Source organism: Lottia gigantea (assembly GCF_000327385.1).
Source record: "Lottia gigantea unplaced genomic scaffold LOTGIsca_28, whole genome shotgun sequence".
NCBI classification, from domain to species: Eukaryota; Metazoa; Mollusca; class Gastropoda; family Lottiidae; genus Lottia; species Lottia gigantea.
Genome location: NW_008708898.1, coordinates 758,679 through 779,207, shown reverse-complemented (window position 1 = coordinate 779,207; position 20,529 = coordinate 758,679). Strand labels below are relative to the sequence as shown.

The window sequence follows — 20,529 nt, the reverse complement described above, 5'->3', positions numbered from 1 at the left end:
CAGTCAGACTGACTTTATGGGGACTGTCGAGACTGAATTTATAATGAGGCAGCTCTGTAGAAGAGCCATAAGCCACATCACACAAGCCCATTATTCAAAGTAAAAAAGTAAGAGTTTAGCACTATAAGAGTAATGACATACCACTGGATATTTGAGGTTGTAAACGTTTATTAGATACACTATGTTCTGGTTTATAACCCACACCTTCTCCAGTTATATCTTTACATAATTCATCAAACTGTTGTTTATGTTTGGCTCGAACAAATCTATAAAATTCTGTAAAATCAAAAATAACAATCAAACTGTAATATTACTCCAACAGAGACCTTGAGATGTTTTACCTCATTTTTGTATTTTAAGCTTTTTCAAATATTATTCACCTTCAATGTAACCCTGTTTAATTAGTATTAAAAAGTAAAAGAGAAAAGGAGATGAAATTCTATTAACGTTACTTACTTCTAAAGAGATGAAAATGGTCTGAAGTAGAGGTGAATAAATCAGCTAATACTGCCGTCACTTTGATATAATCACCACTCACTTTATATTCATGTAATGATTTAGAAAATGTTTTATATCCATCTTTAGATAAAGCTTTCTTGATCTAAAACACACAAATATTCTTCATTTCTCCTCCAGCATAATTTATAAACATATTGAATTTTCATAATAGATCTAAATTAGGTAATGCAAATGAGCTAATGATATTTAAGTTAATACAAAACTTCTGACATAAATTGATCCATAGGTTCCAATATTTCCTTTGAACAGTACCACTTGGTGCAAGTGCAAAATCAATAAAATACCCAATCCTACACTTTGAGAAGAAACTCCACAAGATTTCCTATATTTCAAAGGTAACTTAACTGTTTATTTTGCAAACCAGACATTTTTAACAGTCTGTGGCTGTGAATTCAGACCATCAAGTCAAAATCATCAGTTTACATTTGAGCTGGTTTGCCTGTCATACACTGAAAATACGATCAAATCAGCAGCCCTGTGCCAGCCCTCTATGTTGATACAAAATAATCCATAATAAATTGCTGGAATTAAATGACTATAATCTCACCTCATCTAGGTAATTCTCAGCATGTGTTAAATGTTTCTGTGTTATTTGATTTTTACTGTTACTTATATCTTCTGAATTCTACACACATAAAAAAAAACAAAACTATCAGATATTCTGCCTCGTTAAATCACACAAGACCTTTTTAACAAGTCATTTTATCATATACAAATTCCATTCGGCAAAAAGCACCCAAATTTGCCATGGACAACAGAATTTGTCATTTATTTCCATGGCTGTATAACTAATTTTTTTGAATGCTATGTAGGTCTACATGTCGGTTAGTATTTTACTAACAGTCTCTGAGTAACAACATACCTTTAATATGATCTTTCTTTTCTTCAAAGTTCCTTTCTGTGGTCCAAAAACAGACGTCTACAATGCAATGAAAAAATCTAATGAAGTTTCAGGCACACAAAAATTCACATTTCCTCAGCTAAACCTCTTGGCATTGATTATCTGTACCCATTTACAGCTGGGTTAATTGGAGTTATGAGTGAAGACAAGTCAGGATCATCCGAATTTCACATGCCGAGAGAGATTACATGTTCAGAAGTAAAGTACCACTAGAACGTATATTGGCAGATATCAATGATAACAAATTTGATTAGGACTGAAAGCTAAGAAACATTTCAAAAACATATTTTTATAATGTTTTACCTGATTAATGGTAAAACTAGAATCCATATCACCAGCAGTCTACAAAGAACAAAACATACAATTATTTAATTATTACATGTGTAATGAATGGGAATGGAATTGATTTCACAGAGTATCTGCAAAGAAAAAGGAGACCAATCTTATAAAAAAAAAACAGTACTGGAACCTATTACTCACATAAGAATATATCTAGATATGTGTCATTTTTATAAACACTCAACTGATTAGAGCTCATATCAAACTGTGATCAAACCTGTATTTTGGATACAAAAACCATCAGGACAGATAGATTTGGAAAAGCAGATTACCTTCCAATGTTGAAATTTAGGTATATACCCGGTAAGCAAAGTAAGAAAACTAATTACAGCCTTTCTCCTTTATCAAGCACTATGCATAACAATAAAAATCTAACTAAACATCTATACCTCATTAGATTCGAGAGCTTGTATTAAACCAGTAGATGATGTTGTAGACAGTCTATTTAAAGATGTTGGTTTATATTGGCTCTTTAATTGATTTATTTCTTCTAAAATTAAAAATAAATCCTTATTTCTCTTAATCTAATTTAACAACTGAGAACTGAAGACAATAGGTTAAGTTCAAACTTTATGGGAACTTACCTTTTCTATCTTTTAAACTAGGACCATGGCATATAACACTTCTAGCAAGTTCTACTTGACCTCTATGTATAGATGAGGAGCCACTATTTTTAACTACAGTTGGTTGAAAATATGCTCCTTCACAGCCCACATGACTTATAGAAGACTGTATCTTTTTTCTCAATTGTGGTGCTGGTAACTAAAACAACCAAAATGAAATAACATGAACACGACTAATCGAGACAAGCATAGCCCAAGAACAGCATAACCTCTCCCTAAAATTCAAAAACACTGAAGTTGGAATTTAGGTTCAATACGACAAATGATAAGGAGTTATTGCTTTTTAATGTTGCTTGAGAACGCAATCAAGGCTACAGTTTCTATAAGACCTTTATCAAAGTTGGTGTGTAGGTTTATTTCAACAGAATCTTTGACAAGTCTGAATTTGGGTACACTAGTGATACAAATGTGGCATTAAATATGTTAATAAAATCTAAAAGAATTACTGTTAAAAATCATACAATCATAGCTATAACCTTACCTTGCTTTCAGCTGTTTTGAAAAATCTTAATAGATATCCCTGAGCTTTACCATAGTTATCAAAATTATTGACATAGGGTCGTACCCAGACTGGTAACTGTTGTATTGATTCATTCCTAGCAAATCTGCAAGATAAATAAGGTTCATGTTTGATTTGAGCAAACTGAAGACAATAAGTTAAGTTCAGACTTTATATGTTTAAATGTAGAGCTCAATGGTAAATTAAAGTCAATTAGGAACTATTCATCCATTTTTTTTGTTTTCAATCATCAAATTACACACGTAAAATAAAGAAGGTAACAGATTGAATATAATATTCCATACCTTTCATCACAGAGTATTATAGCACCATAATCTTGTTTATGTCTGATAACACGTCCTATAGCTTGATTGACAGCTCTTGTTGCTTGTTGTGTATACCATTTCTGACCAATTAACATCTACAATAACATCATCAATTTATAACATATTATTATTTCCTTTTTTTAAGTTTAAAAACTTACTAAATTATAGCTCTAAACTATGCCATAGATCAGCCTGGCTATGAGAGTTCTGTTGGGATCAAGCAAGTAAAGTATCTTTATTTGTATGTGTGTATGATTCAGCCAAGACCTAACCCTTGATCCTACCAGCATTCTCACCATTTAACTAAACCTTTGTTTCATATGTCATTATTGGACAATCACTTTCACAATTTCGTTTTTTTTTCGCAGAACTAAAATATGATAATGACAATGAATATTGAGAGTGGTCAAGATAGCTTAATATGATCTATCATTCTAACCTTTTGATTGCCATACAAGTAAAACATCAATTAATATTTCAAATCTAATAGGAGAAATTATGTTACCTACATTTTTATTTCCTTTCCGCACCATTTCATCTAGAAACTGTCTTTTTAAAATCACTTTGGGATCTTTCATTGGTGGATAGGGTATACCAGTTATTAGTACTGCTCTACCATTAGTATCTGCAAAATCTAACCCTTCGCTAACCTAAATAATCATGCAGTATAGTGTATACCTTTTAACCCAAGGAATTTCATCTGTACCAAATCTAGATCATGTACAGTTTGAAAATTCAACATGTGTTTATGGGTTGTTAAGTGTAATGGGATGATCACAGTCAAATCATGGCTACTGTATTAGTAATTTAAATACATCTACCAATTAGTTTTTGTTGCCTTTTCAAACTTAAATTAACAAAATCGGTTCCCTGTAAACCTTTTCTACTTATTTTAATATGCCTGGTACATTTATTTGAATGTTAGAATACTTGATCAAAAGTTTAATAACCCATGTATGTAGTTCAGTATGTTTTACCAGGATCAAATGTAGTAGAGTAATAGACAAGTTTCAAACTGAAATCATAAACAATTGTATTTGTACATTACCTTTCCTCTACACACAGCCATAAATATTGCACCATTTTTACTGGGATCATTGACCTTTTCATAAAATTCATCAATAGTCTATAATGAAAACAGTTTAATAATAACCCGTTTGGCCACGTAAGTGATACAAATCAAAGTGGCTGACATGAAAAAAAAATATCTGAGGCCTTGAATGTGTGTTACAAGCAGGCCTCAGTAAAGATTCCTTAAATCCAGCCACTATACTGTCTTATACTGTTTACTATATTGCAGCTAAAACATTGAATGTAATACGGCATTTCATTTAAAAAGTAACTGACATTATGTTGACACTGACCTCAACAAACCCTCTTTTATTGGTAGGTTCAACAAAGATAGGTTTATATTGTGTAATTCTATCCCATATATTATTACCCTGAAATATAATTACCAAACTAAAATTAAAATGTTTCATTCAGAGGTCTCTATAGATGTCTCTATAAGATTGTTTGTTATCAAATATACATTTCGACCACAAAACTGCTTTAGTGCTCAGCACAGTTCTTTGTACATTAAAGTATCATTGTTAAAAAATGGGGTACATTGGTATATCACTTGAGCAATAAAGGTCTGTCTGGTACTGCCTGATATAATGAGATACACTGGATTACACTGATATACTGGGATATCATACACATATTTATATCATAATAAATAACCAGTAGACAAAAAGCAGACATATTAAAATGATTGTCAAGAAAAATAGTTACCTGCCAAAATTCAACAGATTTGTCCATAACTGTATAGGATGGGAAGAATATTAATAAACCATTTGGAACTATTCTTGAAAAATTCACTGCAATTATATTTACATTTAAATAGATGTCATGTTAAATAATCAGATTATGAACAAAAATTTATCGCTTTCCTTCAAGAAAGACAGTACACATAGAAAAAGGTTAAAAACACAACAAAGACTACTTAATAGGAACATATTCCTCACAAAACTATTTAAGTTTGCTTGCATTGTCCAAAACATTTTTCAATATGAAACTTTGAAATAAGAGTATAATATCAATATAAGCATGAACTCAAATCTGCTTGTCTTAAAACAATAACTTTTACTAACCTATAGCATTACCAAGTGATGTTAAATATCTTGGCTCAAATCTAAAACAAAACGAGAAAGTAGGTAATAATTTAATAAATCTTTACAGGTATATAAAAAAATTCAATAATCTGATTCATTATAGGACCGAGTCACCAAACAACTCAAACAACTGGTTGTGGCATTTTAACTTGAGACAGACAAGAAACCTCAACAAATAACCTCTGGAAGATAACGTGAATTCTTTCAGCCAGTCTATAGCTTGGGTTTGTCAACATTTAGAGAGTCAACATAACTATTAATGATAGCTAACAACAATACAATGTTAAGAATATATTAATACCTATGATTATAACTAGAATTTAACCTATAGCTATCAGGACCAACTTTTAATGTACAAACACACACTTGATGTTCTTCTATAACATGTGGGTTTTCTAATGTTACTGGAAATGGTCTACAAAATAACAAGAAAAAACTTCATCTGAAAGTGATAAAGTCAGTCATCTAAATTATTTGCTTAATCATCCTGCAGAACTCAATTCTAACTTTTCATGGCACTCAAAGAACAATATGTCTTTTACTTGCTTTGATAATGTTTAAAAATGATATCATCCTTCATAGCAATATATGTTTCACTTTCACTTGGCACTTACATTTGCATTTCCATGGTAAAAGAAGATATGGGTGATAATGTACCACTAGTTAATATAATAGATTTAACACCATGAGCTTTTAATTCTTTCATAGTCTGTCCAGAACTAAAACACCAAAAACTTAGTATCCTTTCTACAATTACAAATTAATGGTTTCCAATATAATTAAAATAATATAAGATCTACTGTCTTCACACATTTGTTATCAAATAAAATCTGACCCATTATTTTCAATAAAATAGTACTGACTTTGTGTTTATATAAAAATAACATTATGAGCACATGCATTAATATTGGAAATTTGTATTGGTTAAAAGTACATTTCTATTTGATGTAGAAGTAGCCTAGTGTTATGAAGCTGATATTCAAGTCCACTTTGTATAATTCAATTTAATCTTGATTTTGCTGATGAATTGCAAAGACAGTAGGGTCTTTTTTATCAAAGATTTTATAAATGTTATATAAATGTTAAACCAATTAAATGACAACATAATAAAAGTGAGTTTTAGTTGATAATTTCATTTAGTAATATATAGTGATAATGTCAGATGTTATCTTCTTACCTTTTTTATCAGCATTCCCATTTGTTGCCCAAGAATCAATTTTCTTCTTATTATTTTCCTTTTCTTTTTGATGTATGTGTACCTAAAAACAACCCAGAAATTTAGATACTAGATAGTAAATATACTGAATAAACATTATTAAGAATTTCATATGTATACAATGAATTCAAGTACTCTGACTCAAAGCTTATGAATTATATCAGGTAATTATGTAGTTGATAGAGAAGGTTAAAGAGATAAAGATATTAAATTTACCTTAAATGACTGTGTGACAGCCTCTTGATGTTGTAATATAGACATATTACTACCAATTTCTTGACTGAAAACTTTCTACAAAAAAATACTCATGTATTATTTTTCCTAAAGTCTATGCTCAATAGTAGAAAGCTTGTTACAGATGGTTTTCATCCTTTTCTTGTCTACAAGCAAATTCAGATGTTTAGAATTATACAGTATTGAATTACAATCCAAACTGTAGGGACGATTATAAAACAAAGGGTACAACATTATACAATAATATTAAATATCTCTAAAAATAATTATAAAGGTTACAAATTTAAAAACCAAAGAAAGATTATATATATGCCTTACCTTGAGAGAATCAGTATATTTTGAGATTCCAGCTCCCTTCGTATGTAAACCACTACTAGAATCTGAAAAAATCGGAAAACTTTCCATATACAGTTCTAAAAACTTTCAGCAAAGTAAATTGCCTTATATTACAATACTATAATCAACCTTTTGACATTTACATGTTCGTCTGCTAGCTAGCCTGGATTGCTGACAATGAAAAAGCTCCTTAAAACTTTTGTATCCATAAAAAGCTGCCTGCCTGAAGATGGAAAACTCTGAGTAACAAGTTCTGTTGCAATATTACTATATCACTCTACAATTGTATTGAGCACTATTTTAACAATGAACATATTTTATCACTATTAAATTTATCATGCAGATAACTGAAAATAAAACTTACCACCACTAGTAAGATAGGCTACTATTTTCTCGAGTAAATCTATAATGATATTTTTACTATCATACGTTATACCAACACCAGCCAATAGTTCAAATATATACCTAATATATAAAAAGATAGCTTGCCAGGCAAGGAAACATACGCCCACTGGCAGCTGTCAGAGATGATAACTAAATCTTTATTGACCAAAAATATATTAAAGATCTTCATAGTAATACAAAATTTTTCATCTTGAAAATCTTCATAATGCATTTGTAGTTCAAAAACTTTGAATATCTAATCAATTTAGGGTCAGTTATGCAGAGTTTTTCCACAAATCTTTTAAATCAATAGCAATAACCCAGAAACATTGAATTATCACACTTTTACAATTTTCAAAGATATATAATAAGTAATCATCAAATTCACATGAACAAGGTCTCTCATCATGTTTACAAGAATTTGGTGTTTCTACTAAGTCAAGGGCAATAACTAAAAAACAGTTCGTTCAAAATGAGCCAAATTCGAACTTGATCAAGATCTTATATTTACATGCATACCAAGTTTCATCAAAACCGGATTTAAACTGTAGCCTCTATTGTGTTTACAAGCAAATTTGATACGTTTTGACTATGTCTCTATAACTCGAGAACCGTTCACTCAAACGAGCTATCGAGATCTCATCAATAAATACATGTATACCAATTTTCATTAAGGCTAAAAATTATAGCCCTTATCATGTTTACAAGCCAAATACAGAGACAAAATTTAATTAAAAGAAAAAATTGAGAATAAGAACATACGAGCCTGGTTTAGTTAAACCATCTTTAGGTATTGTTACTGCATCTAAATTTTCTTCAAAATCTTTCAATGTTCCTGAAAAAACCATGGCTAATTAGATGGGTGCAGTAGCACTAAGACAAATACTCTATGTAATACAAAATTAATGCAGTATAAGAAATATATATAATGCAACTAGCCATACTGTACAATTTTTGTTTGTTACAAGGGAATAATTAAATCACGATTCCGTTTACACGGTATCACACAATTTGATTGGATAACAGCAGTCACATGCATTATGTTTATATCTGTGTAAACAGAATGTAAATAAACGCTCCGTCCCTTAACGGACTACTTTTATCACTGAGTTTGATTGACGTGGCCACTACACTGCGTCAGCCAAAATCAACACTGAATGATAACAGTATTTTCCAAATACCATCGAATGTACACACTCCAAATTCCAACAATATCATGAATTCTGGACTTATTTCGAACTCTTCTTTCAATGTGGCCCGTCAACTTTCAGGCAGTATACAGTAGACTGTAAATAAGTGCAAACAGGTTTTTTTTCTGTTTATACATTGATTAACTGAAAAATGTTCAGGTTTTCCTTAAGTATAATATATCTACCTTTTAATTTGAGCAACTCTTCAAGAGTAAATTCAGGAGCTATAATAGGAAGATATGTTTAATATATATTATACACAAGCAAATAGTCTTTCTAGACAAAACACAATGGAATGGAATGGAATTAATTGAAATGGAGTTTTATATTCTACTTTTCTTTCCAACTGTCAAGACACCTTTGTTCCATGCAATTTATTAGACAGTTTTTCTATGTCAGTCTCTGCATTACTAACATTGGGTCAAAATTCCATGTATGCCAAGATCAAACCCTGGATCTTCAAATTTGTTGGCAAAAATCTAATTCACGGAGTTGCAGTGGCCCCTGTATACACCAGAGACAAGACTGTAATCATTACCTAATGTAACATCATCATCACCACCTATTGTTTGATCTTCCATTGCCGCCAAATCTACCAACTTCTCCATTAATTTAGTAACTTCTTCCATAGCTGTAGCTATATCTACTGAACTTAAATCAAAAGAAGCACTGTCTTCACAAATCTTTTCCTACATAAATAGAAAACAGTGATATACTGAACGACAGTCTAAAATGAAAGCGGTCAAGAATTTTTTATGAATTTAATGTATGTGAAAGATAGCTGTAAAAAATCATCCTTTCTTGGAAGTTCCATTGAACATATATTATGTCAATGGTTTTTGGCTTACTCTGTAACACATTTTCCATTTCCATTAGTCAAATGTTTGTTTTAGTTGCTTCCTTGTTTTGATGGACATTTCACATAGATTATGTATTCAAAGTCAAATAGTCAATAATATTCATATGTTATCTTCATTATTAACACTATTATTCTATCTTAATTCTGGGTGCTCAGCCACTTCCAGAAATTTCCTTTCCATTGAGCAGCAAGCAGTTTGAAAAATGTTTCCTAGAGAATACAGTATTTGAATAAATATTCTTCAAAACATAAGATAATATTTCAACTTACAAGATTATGAGCTTCATCAAAAATAATAATATTTCCTTGTAACTCTACACCATTTGCTCTTCTAGACTATAAACATAAAATAAAATATATTTCTTTATGCTCTGAGGGACTATGATTATAAGCAACACCATGCTATGTGCAAATGTAAGAAAATGTGGTGATGGTGTCATGGAATCTGCAATTTGGAGCAAACAGAGCCTTGAGCCGGGCATCACAGTAAATGTGTGTGAACCAACGTTTGCCAATGTAAATGTGTCTTGACATTGCTGTACTTAAGTTTATGTCAATTTCTAATTTTTACGATAAATATAACATCTCATCTGAAGTTTGATCCTTTTAATCTTGCTACCTTTGATGCGTTAAAATAGAAATAACGTACCTTTGGATCAAGTAAGTAATTATATGGCATGAATATTATATCAGCATCAGTTTTTAATTCTCTGGCAAGATAGTATGGACATACCCTGAAAAAAAATTACGTAGATTACAACAGCCTACATACAATTTCAGGTAGAAAAAATGGGGAGACCAAATTTGCTTTCCACGACCTAAAAAGCTTGATAAATAAAATTTTCTTTTGAACAATCTTTTGATGAACAAAGTAAACACATACTTTGATTTTTCACCACGTCTTACTAAATCTTCTATATCAACTACATCTCCTACTATACTTCTTACTTCAGAATTCTTCTTTAAATCTACAATATAGACAAAATCGAAAGGTGAAAGCTCTCTTTGGAAACGTTAATGTGACATCAGTTAGCTAAATATATCAGATCTCTCTTTTTATGTTGAAATAGAAAAAAATAATTACTATGTTCAATGACAATGCTAAGTACTCGGTTGAAAACAAACAACCCCAACTGTTATCCCATAGAGCACATATTCTTGATCCTACTTTAAGGACAGTATCTGATCTTTGTATCAATTTTAAGAAAACAATATTTGTACCTTCTAATGTATTATAATAATGACATTTTCTTGCTGAGACTTTAGCTCTACACATATGTACCTTGAAACAAAAAACATCTTCAAAGATGACAGAGATGAAAAAGACAAGGCAGTTAGTCGTTGGATTTGAAAATAAACTGGAACCCAGTGCCCATTATAGACACCTTAAAAGTTGGAATTTGAAAAGAAAGCTGTAATGCCACTAGCAAAATTTTTCTTATTGTAGACTTCAGGTTGTTAAGTCTTCGTGTGTTCAATGAAGTTCAGATAAGAAGAATGTTAAAGTCAATTTCATTTCTCATATACACAAGATTGCTTGATAAAAATATCAAAGCCAAGCTCAAGAGATAACTCACCTTGGCAGCATTATTAACTTCTTTTTTCACTGTTTCATTGATACATAACTGTTCTCTAGATCCTATAACAGCTGCTTTCATACTGAAAAAAAATTCATTTCATGAGGCAATCCTAATAATGACAATTATGTATATCAGACCAAGAACTGTAAATTTCAAATGCATACTAAGTGCTGCCTTATTTACAGCACAGGATAAAGTAAGCTTATGCCATTTCGTCAAAGGAATAGCTCAATTGTTTGTTACCGCTTTTATGTTTTTGGTTGTATGACACCTTGTCCATTACCCGATTTGACTATAACAATTACCCTAAATGACTTACTTATTATAGCTAGTTCTCTTTAATTCTTGTACAGCTTGTGACAGCTGAGAATGTGTTCTTGATGCATAGATAATTTTAGGAACAGCTATAAAAAAAATGGAATTATAAAATAATAGAATTCAGAATAACAAGCTGGGAAAAAATCTTAATTTTCCAGACCCATTTGACTATGTCACCATAATGAAAGTATATATATAAAAACATCTTTTCAGAGGACTATCTGTAATTTAAGTAACGTAAAGAAAGTACATTTTTAAATGGCAGTATCCCTTTCAATATTTCAATATTAACAGTTTCCAAAAAAATAAGATAGCTTGCCAGGCACGGTAATATACGCCCACTGGCAGCTTTGATTTTGAACATAAATATTTAGCAGTACAGTAACAATCACCAGTATGAAATATTCAACCTTCAGTCATACACTTCTTTTGAACTCTTTAGGGCTATACTGAATAATATTGAGTATGAGTTATTGCCCTTGTTCTTGAAAACATGTTCAATTTTTAGCTCGTGAAAACTCTAGAAGGGACAATTCTTGATAGGGTTCATCCTTGGGTGATAATAAACAATTTCAGCAAGTTTCGTCAAAATCCGTAAAGAATTGTGACTTGTAGAGTGTTTACGAGCTAAGAAATCGAACGCGTTTTGAAGAACAAGGACAATAACTCATATTAAATATTTTTCGATTTTATCTATTTTCGATAGGGTTCATCCCTCGGTGGTAATAAACAATTTCAGCAAGTTTTGTCAAAATCAGTAAAGAATTGTGACTTGTAGAGAGTTTATGGGCTAAAAATCGAACACGTTTTGAAGAACAAGGGCAATAACTCATATTAAATATTTCTTGATATTATCGATTTTCAATAGGGTTCATCCCTGGGTGATAATAAACAATTTCAGCATGTTTCGTCAAAATCGGTAAAGAATTGTGACTTGTAGAGTGTTTACAAGAAATTTCCTGTGGGCATATAAAAATTTATATAGCTAATAAGAAAGTCTGCATTTCTATTCCCTATCTGTACAAAGCATTCTGATACAAATAAAAGTTTAGCACATGTGAAATATTTAAATTGTCTAAATAGGTCTGTTGTCCAGTAATGAAGACTATTTATATGAGCTTAAAAATAAAACTCATATTTACCAAAATCTGAACTACCCCAACTAGAACCAGCTGATTGTTGAAGACTATCTGCCAATTTCTTCATAAAATTATCAGTTATATTTTCTTTATCATTTATCAATGGAACTAAACCCTGTTCTTTATTCATCTGAACATGAGCTTTTTGGTTCTGTAACCAAGCTAATGATGAACATAATAAACATAATGTTTTACCAGTACCAGTTGGACTTTCTAATATACCATTTACTCCCTACAATATTTATATTTATAAGGTAGATTTAACAAGAATCAAAGTTTAAATAAAACGTAATTATCTTACTAACTTTTTATACATATCAGGGACAATTTGATTTGCACAATTCTTGTTTTCAGTCATACAGCCATACATCTGTGGTTCTTGAAAGTGAATTAAAACTGAACATTTCATGACAAAATATGACTCTAACAGATATTATTAGCAGCCTTTGCAATAGTGATGGCACTATAGGAACCACAGACATCTGACAGAAAGCTGTAGTGAAGCAATAAATGGTTTCATACAAAAACTAGACCCTAGGCTCTACCCTGCCCTGAAAGAAATACACCTACCGTTTGTAAGCATTCCACCATTTTTTTCATGTAATCTAACTGACATGGGTAGGGAGTAAACGGAAAGTTAATGTCGATCCCCCCAACTTTTAACAGAGGCATTTTGATATCTGTAGAAACTTTTCACCTAGAAATATATAATCTCAAATTACTCAGATATTTTTATCAATGAGGACTTTTATAAATAAAGGGATGAGAAATTCTGTAAAGAAAATAATGTCTTGCTTTAGACTACCCAATGATACCCAATCTGAGGTGGGGGGGTGTTGTGGGTGGCCTTTTCAGGTAAAAAGTAATAAGCTCATTCTATTATTAGGCTTTTTTAAGAGGTTTTTTAAGTAGAGAGGTTTTAGAAACTTTTCATGTGTATCAGGAACACTTGATTGAATCGATTTGCACTTTCGTGAAATTCGTTCAGACATTTATGGTTCTTGCAAGTCATAAAAAACTACGCAAGGATCACAAAAATCTGATAGAAAATTGGATTGCTTCAAAACGATTCTATAAGTGTCCCCTTTACACATAAAAAGTTAAAAAAAAAACCTCATTACAATCCCTATGATCCTTTGGCTTTATATTACAAGTTCTACTACATCTACTACTGATCTGGACATCTCTACCTTGTTCACCTACAATGACCCAGACATTAAGGTACATGGGTAATCATTATAAACGAGGTATAGCACGAAAGTCCAACCTATATGAATAAACAATTGATGCAAGCCCTTGTTGTTGACTTTGTTCGGCTTTGATTGGCTATGGCAATTTTCCCCACCCCATCATATTCTTTATTATTATTAAGAGTTTAGGCTTTTGCCCTTACTTTAATTCAGTGAATTCATTTGAATGCCTTCATTATTTCTACAACATTAAATATGTTATCCTAAAGTCATTTGACTTTTCAAGAAGAGTTGACACTAAACCTTACCCCATAACTTACAATAATAGGGAATTTAATTCACGATTTCTTCGCCGATTGAAATAAACATTTTCATCTTAATTAACCTAAAGTAAGATTGGGAGGTGGGGGTAATTGATTTTGTAAGTCGTTTGAATTCGGATTAAAAAGTGAGATTTGTGTAGTATTGATAAAAAGAGATTTGATTTTTCACCAAAATGGAACTTGGAAGGTTGAATCTTCACGTAGTGCAGTGCTTTAAGAGAAATTATATTCTAGATAATATCCAACAACCCTTCTATAACAAAATGAATTATTCCATATCCTCACTTCCGTTAAGATAACCAATCGAATCTCTTGTTCTCCAAATTGCCAGCAAAGAGCGCGGAGTACAGAATTGGCGAAACTTAATATTTTTGTTTCAAAAAAGAAAGCAAAATCTAACTATAGTAGTAAGTATCCCCATGGAATGCCGCCTCCCTCATGTTTATTTATAAAAATTATCAAGATAGATATGGACTCTTGAGAAATTCACGAACTTTAAACCAAGCCCAACGCCAATTTTCATCAACTTTCTTCAGTTACAAAGGCAAAACTTCAAACTGAAATAGACGCTCGGTACACACTGGCTGTAGCCTAACCAAGTTCAACACAAGCGGGTCCTCTTATTCCTACACTTTCTAGACTGTTAAACATAACAGTTACAGTAGCTACTGTCTAGCTAATAATCAAGACATATGAATGAAGGGATACTGGATAAAACCAATTTAATGAAAAGCGACTCCTCCAACCAGATTCAAGTGACTGCATGGCTATTGACAAAATGACTGGCAGTAGCTTTGTCCCTTTGAATTGATTGTGATTCACCACTGGCACCAGTCCATCACTCCTTATACACGAACCTTCAACCAACCAACAGGACAAGTTACTAAGGCAAAACTACAGACAGTCCACTCTGTACCTTAGACTAGAGTCCAAGGGCAACAGTCCTAATCTTACTTCTCTCTTACTTTACTAGACTGATAAATAGTTACAGTAGCTACTGTTTAGCTTAGATAATCTATGTTATAAGGCAAGACATGAATTACACTTACAGGGCTACTTCAAGGAAAAGTAACTCATTGACTGCACTAGCCCATTATTACTCCATGAACTTTAAAATTATTGGTGTTATTTTGTGTAAGGTGTTTTGCTTTTTCCTGGCTTTGGCATTATAGTCTTCTATTATTTCATTAGCAAAGACACTTATCCACAATCTTAGGTAGTTGATTTTGACTGTATTATACAACTCGGGAAATACACCCTTGAAAATTGAATTTTTTCTGTCCTGGACACTGCACAGATATCCTTCAGCCATTTATTACCCACAATAATCTACAATAACCAATCAAAAAAATGATATATGCTTCTATGATGCAAAAATAACCCATGAAATTAGGAATTTTTGCAATGATTTTAACATAGTGATAGTTTTATTCAATAATAAAGAGGCCACAGGACCATTATACAAATCAAAAACATTTACATAATATAGTAACTGGACTAATTTAGCCTTTGTTAGTAAAAAATAACTTTCTCTTTTTGAAAGATAAAAAGGTATATTTTGCTAAATTATTCAGGATGGCAGTATTTTGGGAGGACATAAGCATGGTTAGTTTTTGATGGGATGGGTATTCATAATAATATTTGGGAATTAGTTTTTCCCTTAGATCATGGTAAAATGCACAAATTAAAACAAAATGGTACTCCGTTTCAATATGTGGTCTGATGCACAAAGGGCATAGTCTTTCACCTCTAGTTAGTCCGAGTTTTCGTCCCTCTTCTATCAGTAAGTTGTGGTTTGAACACCTCAATTTGCATAATGCAGTGCGAAATTGATTAATACTAATACTAACATACATCTCATTATTTGGATATAGTTTAAAACTGTGATAAAAATCTAATTTAGAGGTTGTTTCTAATATAGAGTGCCATTGTTGGCTATCAACATCTATACATCGTTGTTTGAAAATATGTAAGAATGACTTGTCTGCTGCTTGCTTCAACCATATCTCACCAAAACCATACTTATTCAAAAGCTGTTTTACTTTCAATGCCCAGCAGTCGATATTGTTTTCAGCAAGATAATATTGATATTGATACACATCAACAAGAATTCTGTTTTCTTGTTGGCTAATTAATCTAATCCAATATTTAATAATTTTACAATATAGGTTAACACTCATTGAATGAAGGCCAAGTTCACCCCTGACGGCAATGTTTGGAGCTGTCTTCCCTAACCTGAGTACTGCCTTAAAAAATTTATCTTGTACTCTTTGAATGTCAGGTGATGGGTGAAAGCCCCATACTTCGCTGCCATATTGCAGTATTGGCCTAATTTTGGCATCAAAATATGAGTTTGCGTTCATATTGGCAATCTATGAAAGTTTGAGATTTGTGATCTTATGATCCGAATAGCTTTTTCAGCTTGCTGAGATAGCATTTTTTGAGCTTGGTACCAAGATGTTGAGGATGAAACTTGGATACCCAGATATTTATACGATGGTACTATTTCCAAGACGGTTTCATCAAGATCGAATTTCTCATACCTTCTAAGGGTGCCCCCTTTCCTAAATACTATAACCTTACTTTTGTTACTATTGACTTTTAGTTTCCATTTTTTGCAGTATATGACTAACTTGTCGAGTCTCTGTTGCAAACCTTTCACAGTACTGTCGAAGAGTATGATATCATCAGCAAAGAGCAATATAAACAATTGTAATTCGTTAATAGTAATACATCTCTGGTTGTCTTTGCTCAATTCGGACACTATATCGTTTATAAAGAAAGAAAACAGGAATGGCGAGAGCTGACAACCTTGCGGGACACCAAATTCTGCTTGGAAAAAGTTAGTAGTGCCCTGGTGAGCTCTTACACAAGCCTTAACATTTTCATACATATTCTTCACTAATCTGAATATATTGCCCCTAACGTTCCCATCCCACAACTTATAAAGCAGACTTTTTCTGCAAATTGAATCGAAAGCAGCTTTGAGATCAATAAGACCACAATAAAGTCGACCTCTGCATAAATTCACTATTTTGTTCAAAATTGTATCTAAAATAAATATATTATCTATTGTTTGGAACCTAGACCTGAATCCTGCTTGTTCATTTACTAAAGTTTCTTCCGATTTAGACCAGTCTGTTAGTTGTTCACAGATAATTATTGCAAATATTTTCCCAGACACTTCTAAAAGGGTTACAGGGCGGTAGTTTGCAGGGTCATTTAAGTTGCCCTTTTTGAAAATTGGCACGATCACTCCCATAGTCCACTCTGTGGGATACACACCGGTTTTCAGTATACAGTTAAAAAGAAAGTGGAGAATATCCATGCAGATTTGAGGTGCATTTTTAAATAGTTCAATAGGTACCCCGTCGTATCCTGGCGCCTTGCCATTTTGGATTTCGGATATTGCATTATTTATTTCCCCGAGGCTAATTTCATTATTTAGTGAATCATCCTCGAAAGTTTCGAGATTCTCATCAATGTTAATAGAGTACAAAGTTTTCTATTTCATCGTGAAATTGTTTAAATTCGGGTGATATATCTACGCCACTGAAGTGCTGTATAAAATGGTGTGTCCAATCTGTTGCCGATACTGAGTTTTTGTTTACGATTGTTTTTGGTTTAATAGCTCTCCAGAACCGTTTCCCATCATGTGCTCTTAATGTTTCTTCCAGGGAGCTGCAAAAGGCATAAAATGCCTTCTCTGACCTGTCCTTACACAGTGATTTATAATATGTACACGAGTAAGAGTACAGTTCCCTGTCCGCCACTGAGTTAGAGATATGAAACCTGCGAAGATGTTTCCTTACTTCTGATCTTGCTTCTTGACAGTCCGAGTCAAACCAATCAAGTTTCGGTTTGTTGGCACTTGGTAGTCTTAAATTGAAACATTTGCTGGTTGTTTGTAAAATGTTAACGAATTCTGTATACGCAGCCTGAACATCAGAATACTGTCTGATATTGTTCTAACGGATTCCCAATTTTGGACATATTCTTCACATTTGTTTACGTTCCAAATTAGTTTTGGTTTGTTGGCATTAAATTCAGAGTCATTTATATTTCGATCTACCTTTAGTGTGAGTTGGTACGAAATCGGCATATGTGTATGTTCTATTTCGGGTAGTATGTCAAAATTGCTAAATAGTTTCACTGCCACAGAGTACGTAATCAACAACACTTTGTCCATTGTTTGCAAGGCAAGTGATTTTCCCTTTGTCTTTATCTGAGTGGAGTCTTCCATTACATATTCGAAAACCATTTACCTTGCAAAAATCCAGTAGCTGTTTACCACGGCTGTTGATAATTGGATCTTGTGATACCCTGGGAATATCCCAGTCAACATCGTACTCAAAGTCATCGTCAATTGGTAAGTATTTAGGATCATCGTTCTCTATATCTTTTGAGTGGCCATTACCAGTTCTTGCATTCAGGTCACCTTGAATTATTAGGTGGTTATTTGGATATATCGATCGAAGTTGGCAGCATTCATCTTCTAGTATGCTGAAAATGGGTTCTTCAGAGTAAATAGAGGAGTTAGGTGGGGAAAAATAGACAACGCCAAGAGTTAGTACAATGTTTTCTAAGCGTAAAATTAACCATAGAATGTTTCTAGAGACACTTTGGTGCGTTGTAATACGGTTGGAGATCTCCGTGCTGACAAGAGCAAGAATACCACCAGAGTTGCGGAATGCCCCCTTTAACTTTTGTCTGGTTTTCCTGAGTTGGATGTATCCTGGGAAGACAATATCATCGTTATCACACATCCAAGTTTCTACACAAAATATAATATCATGTTCGTTTACCAGATCTTTAAACCCATACCTATTACACTGTCTATTGAGCCCATCAACGTTCCATACCAAAATCGAAAGCCGTTTTTGAGGAATTTCTAATGGGCCCTGGCCTGGTAGCTATTGGTTTGTATTTTCTTTCTGGTTGGTTCCAGTACGCGGTTTAAGTGTTCTGACTTTAACCAGTTTATCGGCCGCTTCATCTAGACGGAAGATTTCAGTTTCTATCTGCAGTTTGTCAAATTTCATTACACTAAACTTTCCATCTCCTTTTGCTCTCTTTAGATGTGGAACGGGCTTTTTCCTTACGGCTCTCGTCTGTTCAGTGAAATCTTCAGAAATAGATATGTTACTGCCTTTCAAATGTTTTGCTGATTGTAGAATTCTTATACGTTGTGTTGGTTTACCAAGGGTTACCAGGATGGTCGTCTTTGCTGATGGCATCCTGTGAACATGCTGAATGTCAATACCTTCGTCTATATTTAGGTTTGATCTAAATATGTCTCTTACTGTGTTTTCTGTATCATCCGAAGAATACACCACATTATGTAAAATAATATTGTTGCGTCTTGCTGCTCTGTCTAACATTTCTACTTTGGACTCCAACCTCTTAACACAGTTTTTCAGTTCGACATTTTCTTCCATTATTAAACGCATCTCCCGCTCTACGTTTTCAATCTTATGGTTTAGCTTATCCAGGTTTTGGTTTACTTCTGACCTCATGTCTTTGATTTCTTTCAGAACTTCTAGCATGCTAACTTCTCCATCAAGGGTGGTCTGTCTAGTCTTAGGTGGACCAGGATTGGTCTCCACATCATTGAACAGCAAAATTAAAATTTTGTTGGCCGCTTTTGATGGCTTTTATCTGGTTTATTTTTAAATGAACACTTTTTTAGTCATTGTCCATGTCCCAGCTGAAATGTGTCAAGCTATAATGTGATTAGCACAGCTTTGATAAGATTTTGATTGGATTGCATATATCAAATATTGATAAATACTTTTCACAGGTTTATATTTTAGGCTTACTTTCCCATAATTCATCTGTTCCAATACAATAAATTTAAATTACAAAACAATGAAATTTAAACCTTAACTGCCATATTTAAAAGAAATGAATCACTTTCTAATAAAAATGCCAAGAAGATACAGATAGTGACGTTATAAACCTGAGATTGAATGAAAGAATGTTTCTATTTCTAACACATCAAAAAGAGTAAATAAAAACTGTATAGGCTGGACTAATTGTAAATACTAGTAATTATAGTACAAATGTCAAGCCTGTTTATATATCAAGCTACTTTCATTTAGCTTATGAGTAAACGTACATTTAAATCCCAATTTTGAATGGGCCAATCAAATTCAGATTTTTGAACTTGTTATTCCAATGCCTTAGGCTAACAAAGTTTGATTTGATTTCTTATAAATAAGGATGAAATTTAGAGAACTTTGTAATTTCTACTTGCTGAAATTTGTAAAAGTGAAAAGTATATTGCTAAGGAGATTTATTACTTAAAATTTGCAAAATGGAAGTTGGGTAAGACTTATTTGAAATATTTTCAAAATTTACAAAAAATTAACTGAGACTTATTATTGCTATTTAAAGT

General features: G+C 32.5%; 2 protein-coding genes across 2 annotated transcripts; both read right to left on the bottom strand.

Annotated features, from left to right (window-relative positions):
* Positions 1–2,851: 2,851 nt before the first annotated feature.
* Positions 2,852–13,291, bottom strand: LOTGIDRAFT_118438 (hypothetical protein; the record flags this gene model as incomplete). Its single annotated transcript, XM_009056533.1, has 23 exons — positions 2,852–2,987; positions 3,187–3,302; positions 3,717–3,857; positions 4,256–4,333; positions 4,572–4,649; positions 4,984–5,069; positions 5,343–5,383; positions 5,665–5,778; positions 5,978–6,110; positions 6,541–6,622; positions 6,796–6,870; positions 7,132–7,193; positions 7,520–7,614; positions 8,296–8,383; positions 9,238–9,412; positions 9,853–9,918; positions 10,232–10,316; positions 10,466–10,529; positions 10,804–10,864; positions 11,160–11,241; positions 11,482–11,566; positions 12,650–12,851; positions 13,190–13,291. 23 exons carry the CDS (start codon positions 13,289–13,291, stop codon positions 2,852–2,854), a joined length of 2,247 nt encoding a protein of 748 aa, XP_009054781.1.
* A 4,980-nt stretch (positions 13,292–18,271) lies between these two features.
* LOTGIDRAFT_161194 (hypothetical protein) lies at positions 18,272–19,678 on the bottom strand (the record flags this gene model as incomplete). The annotated part of the gene is made up of 2 exons (XM_009056532.1): positions 18,272–18,906; positions 19,084–19,678. 2 exons carry the CDS (start codon positions 19,676–19,678, stop codon positions 18,272–18,274), a joined length of 1,230 nt encoding a protein of 409 aa, XP_009054780.1.
* Positions 19,679–20,529: the final 851 nt, after the last annotated feature.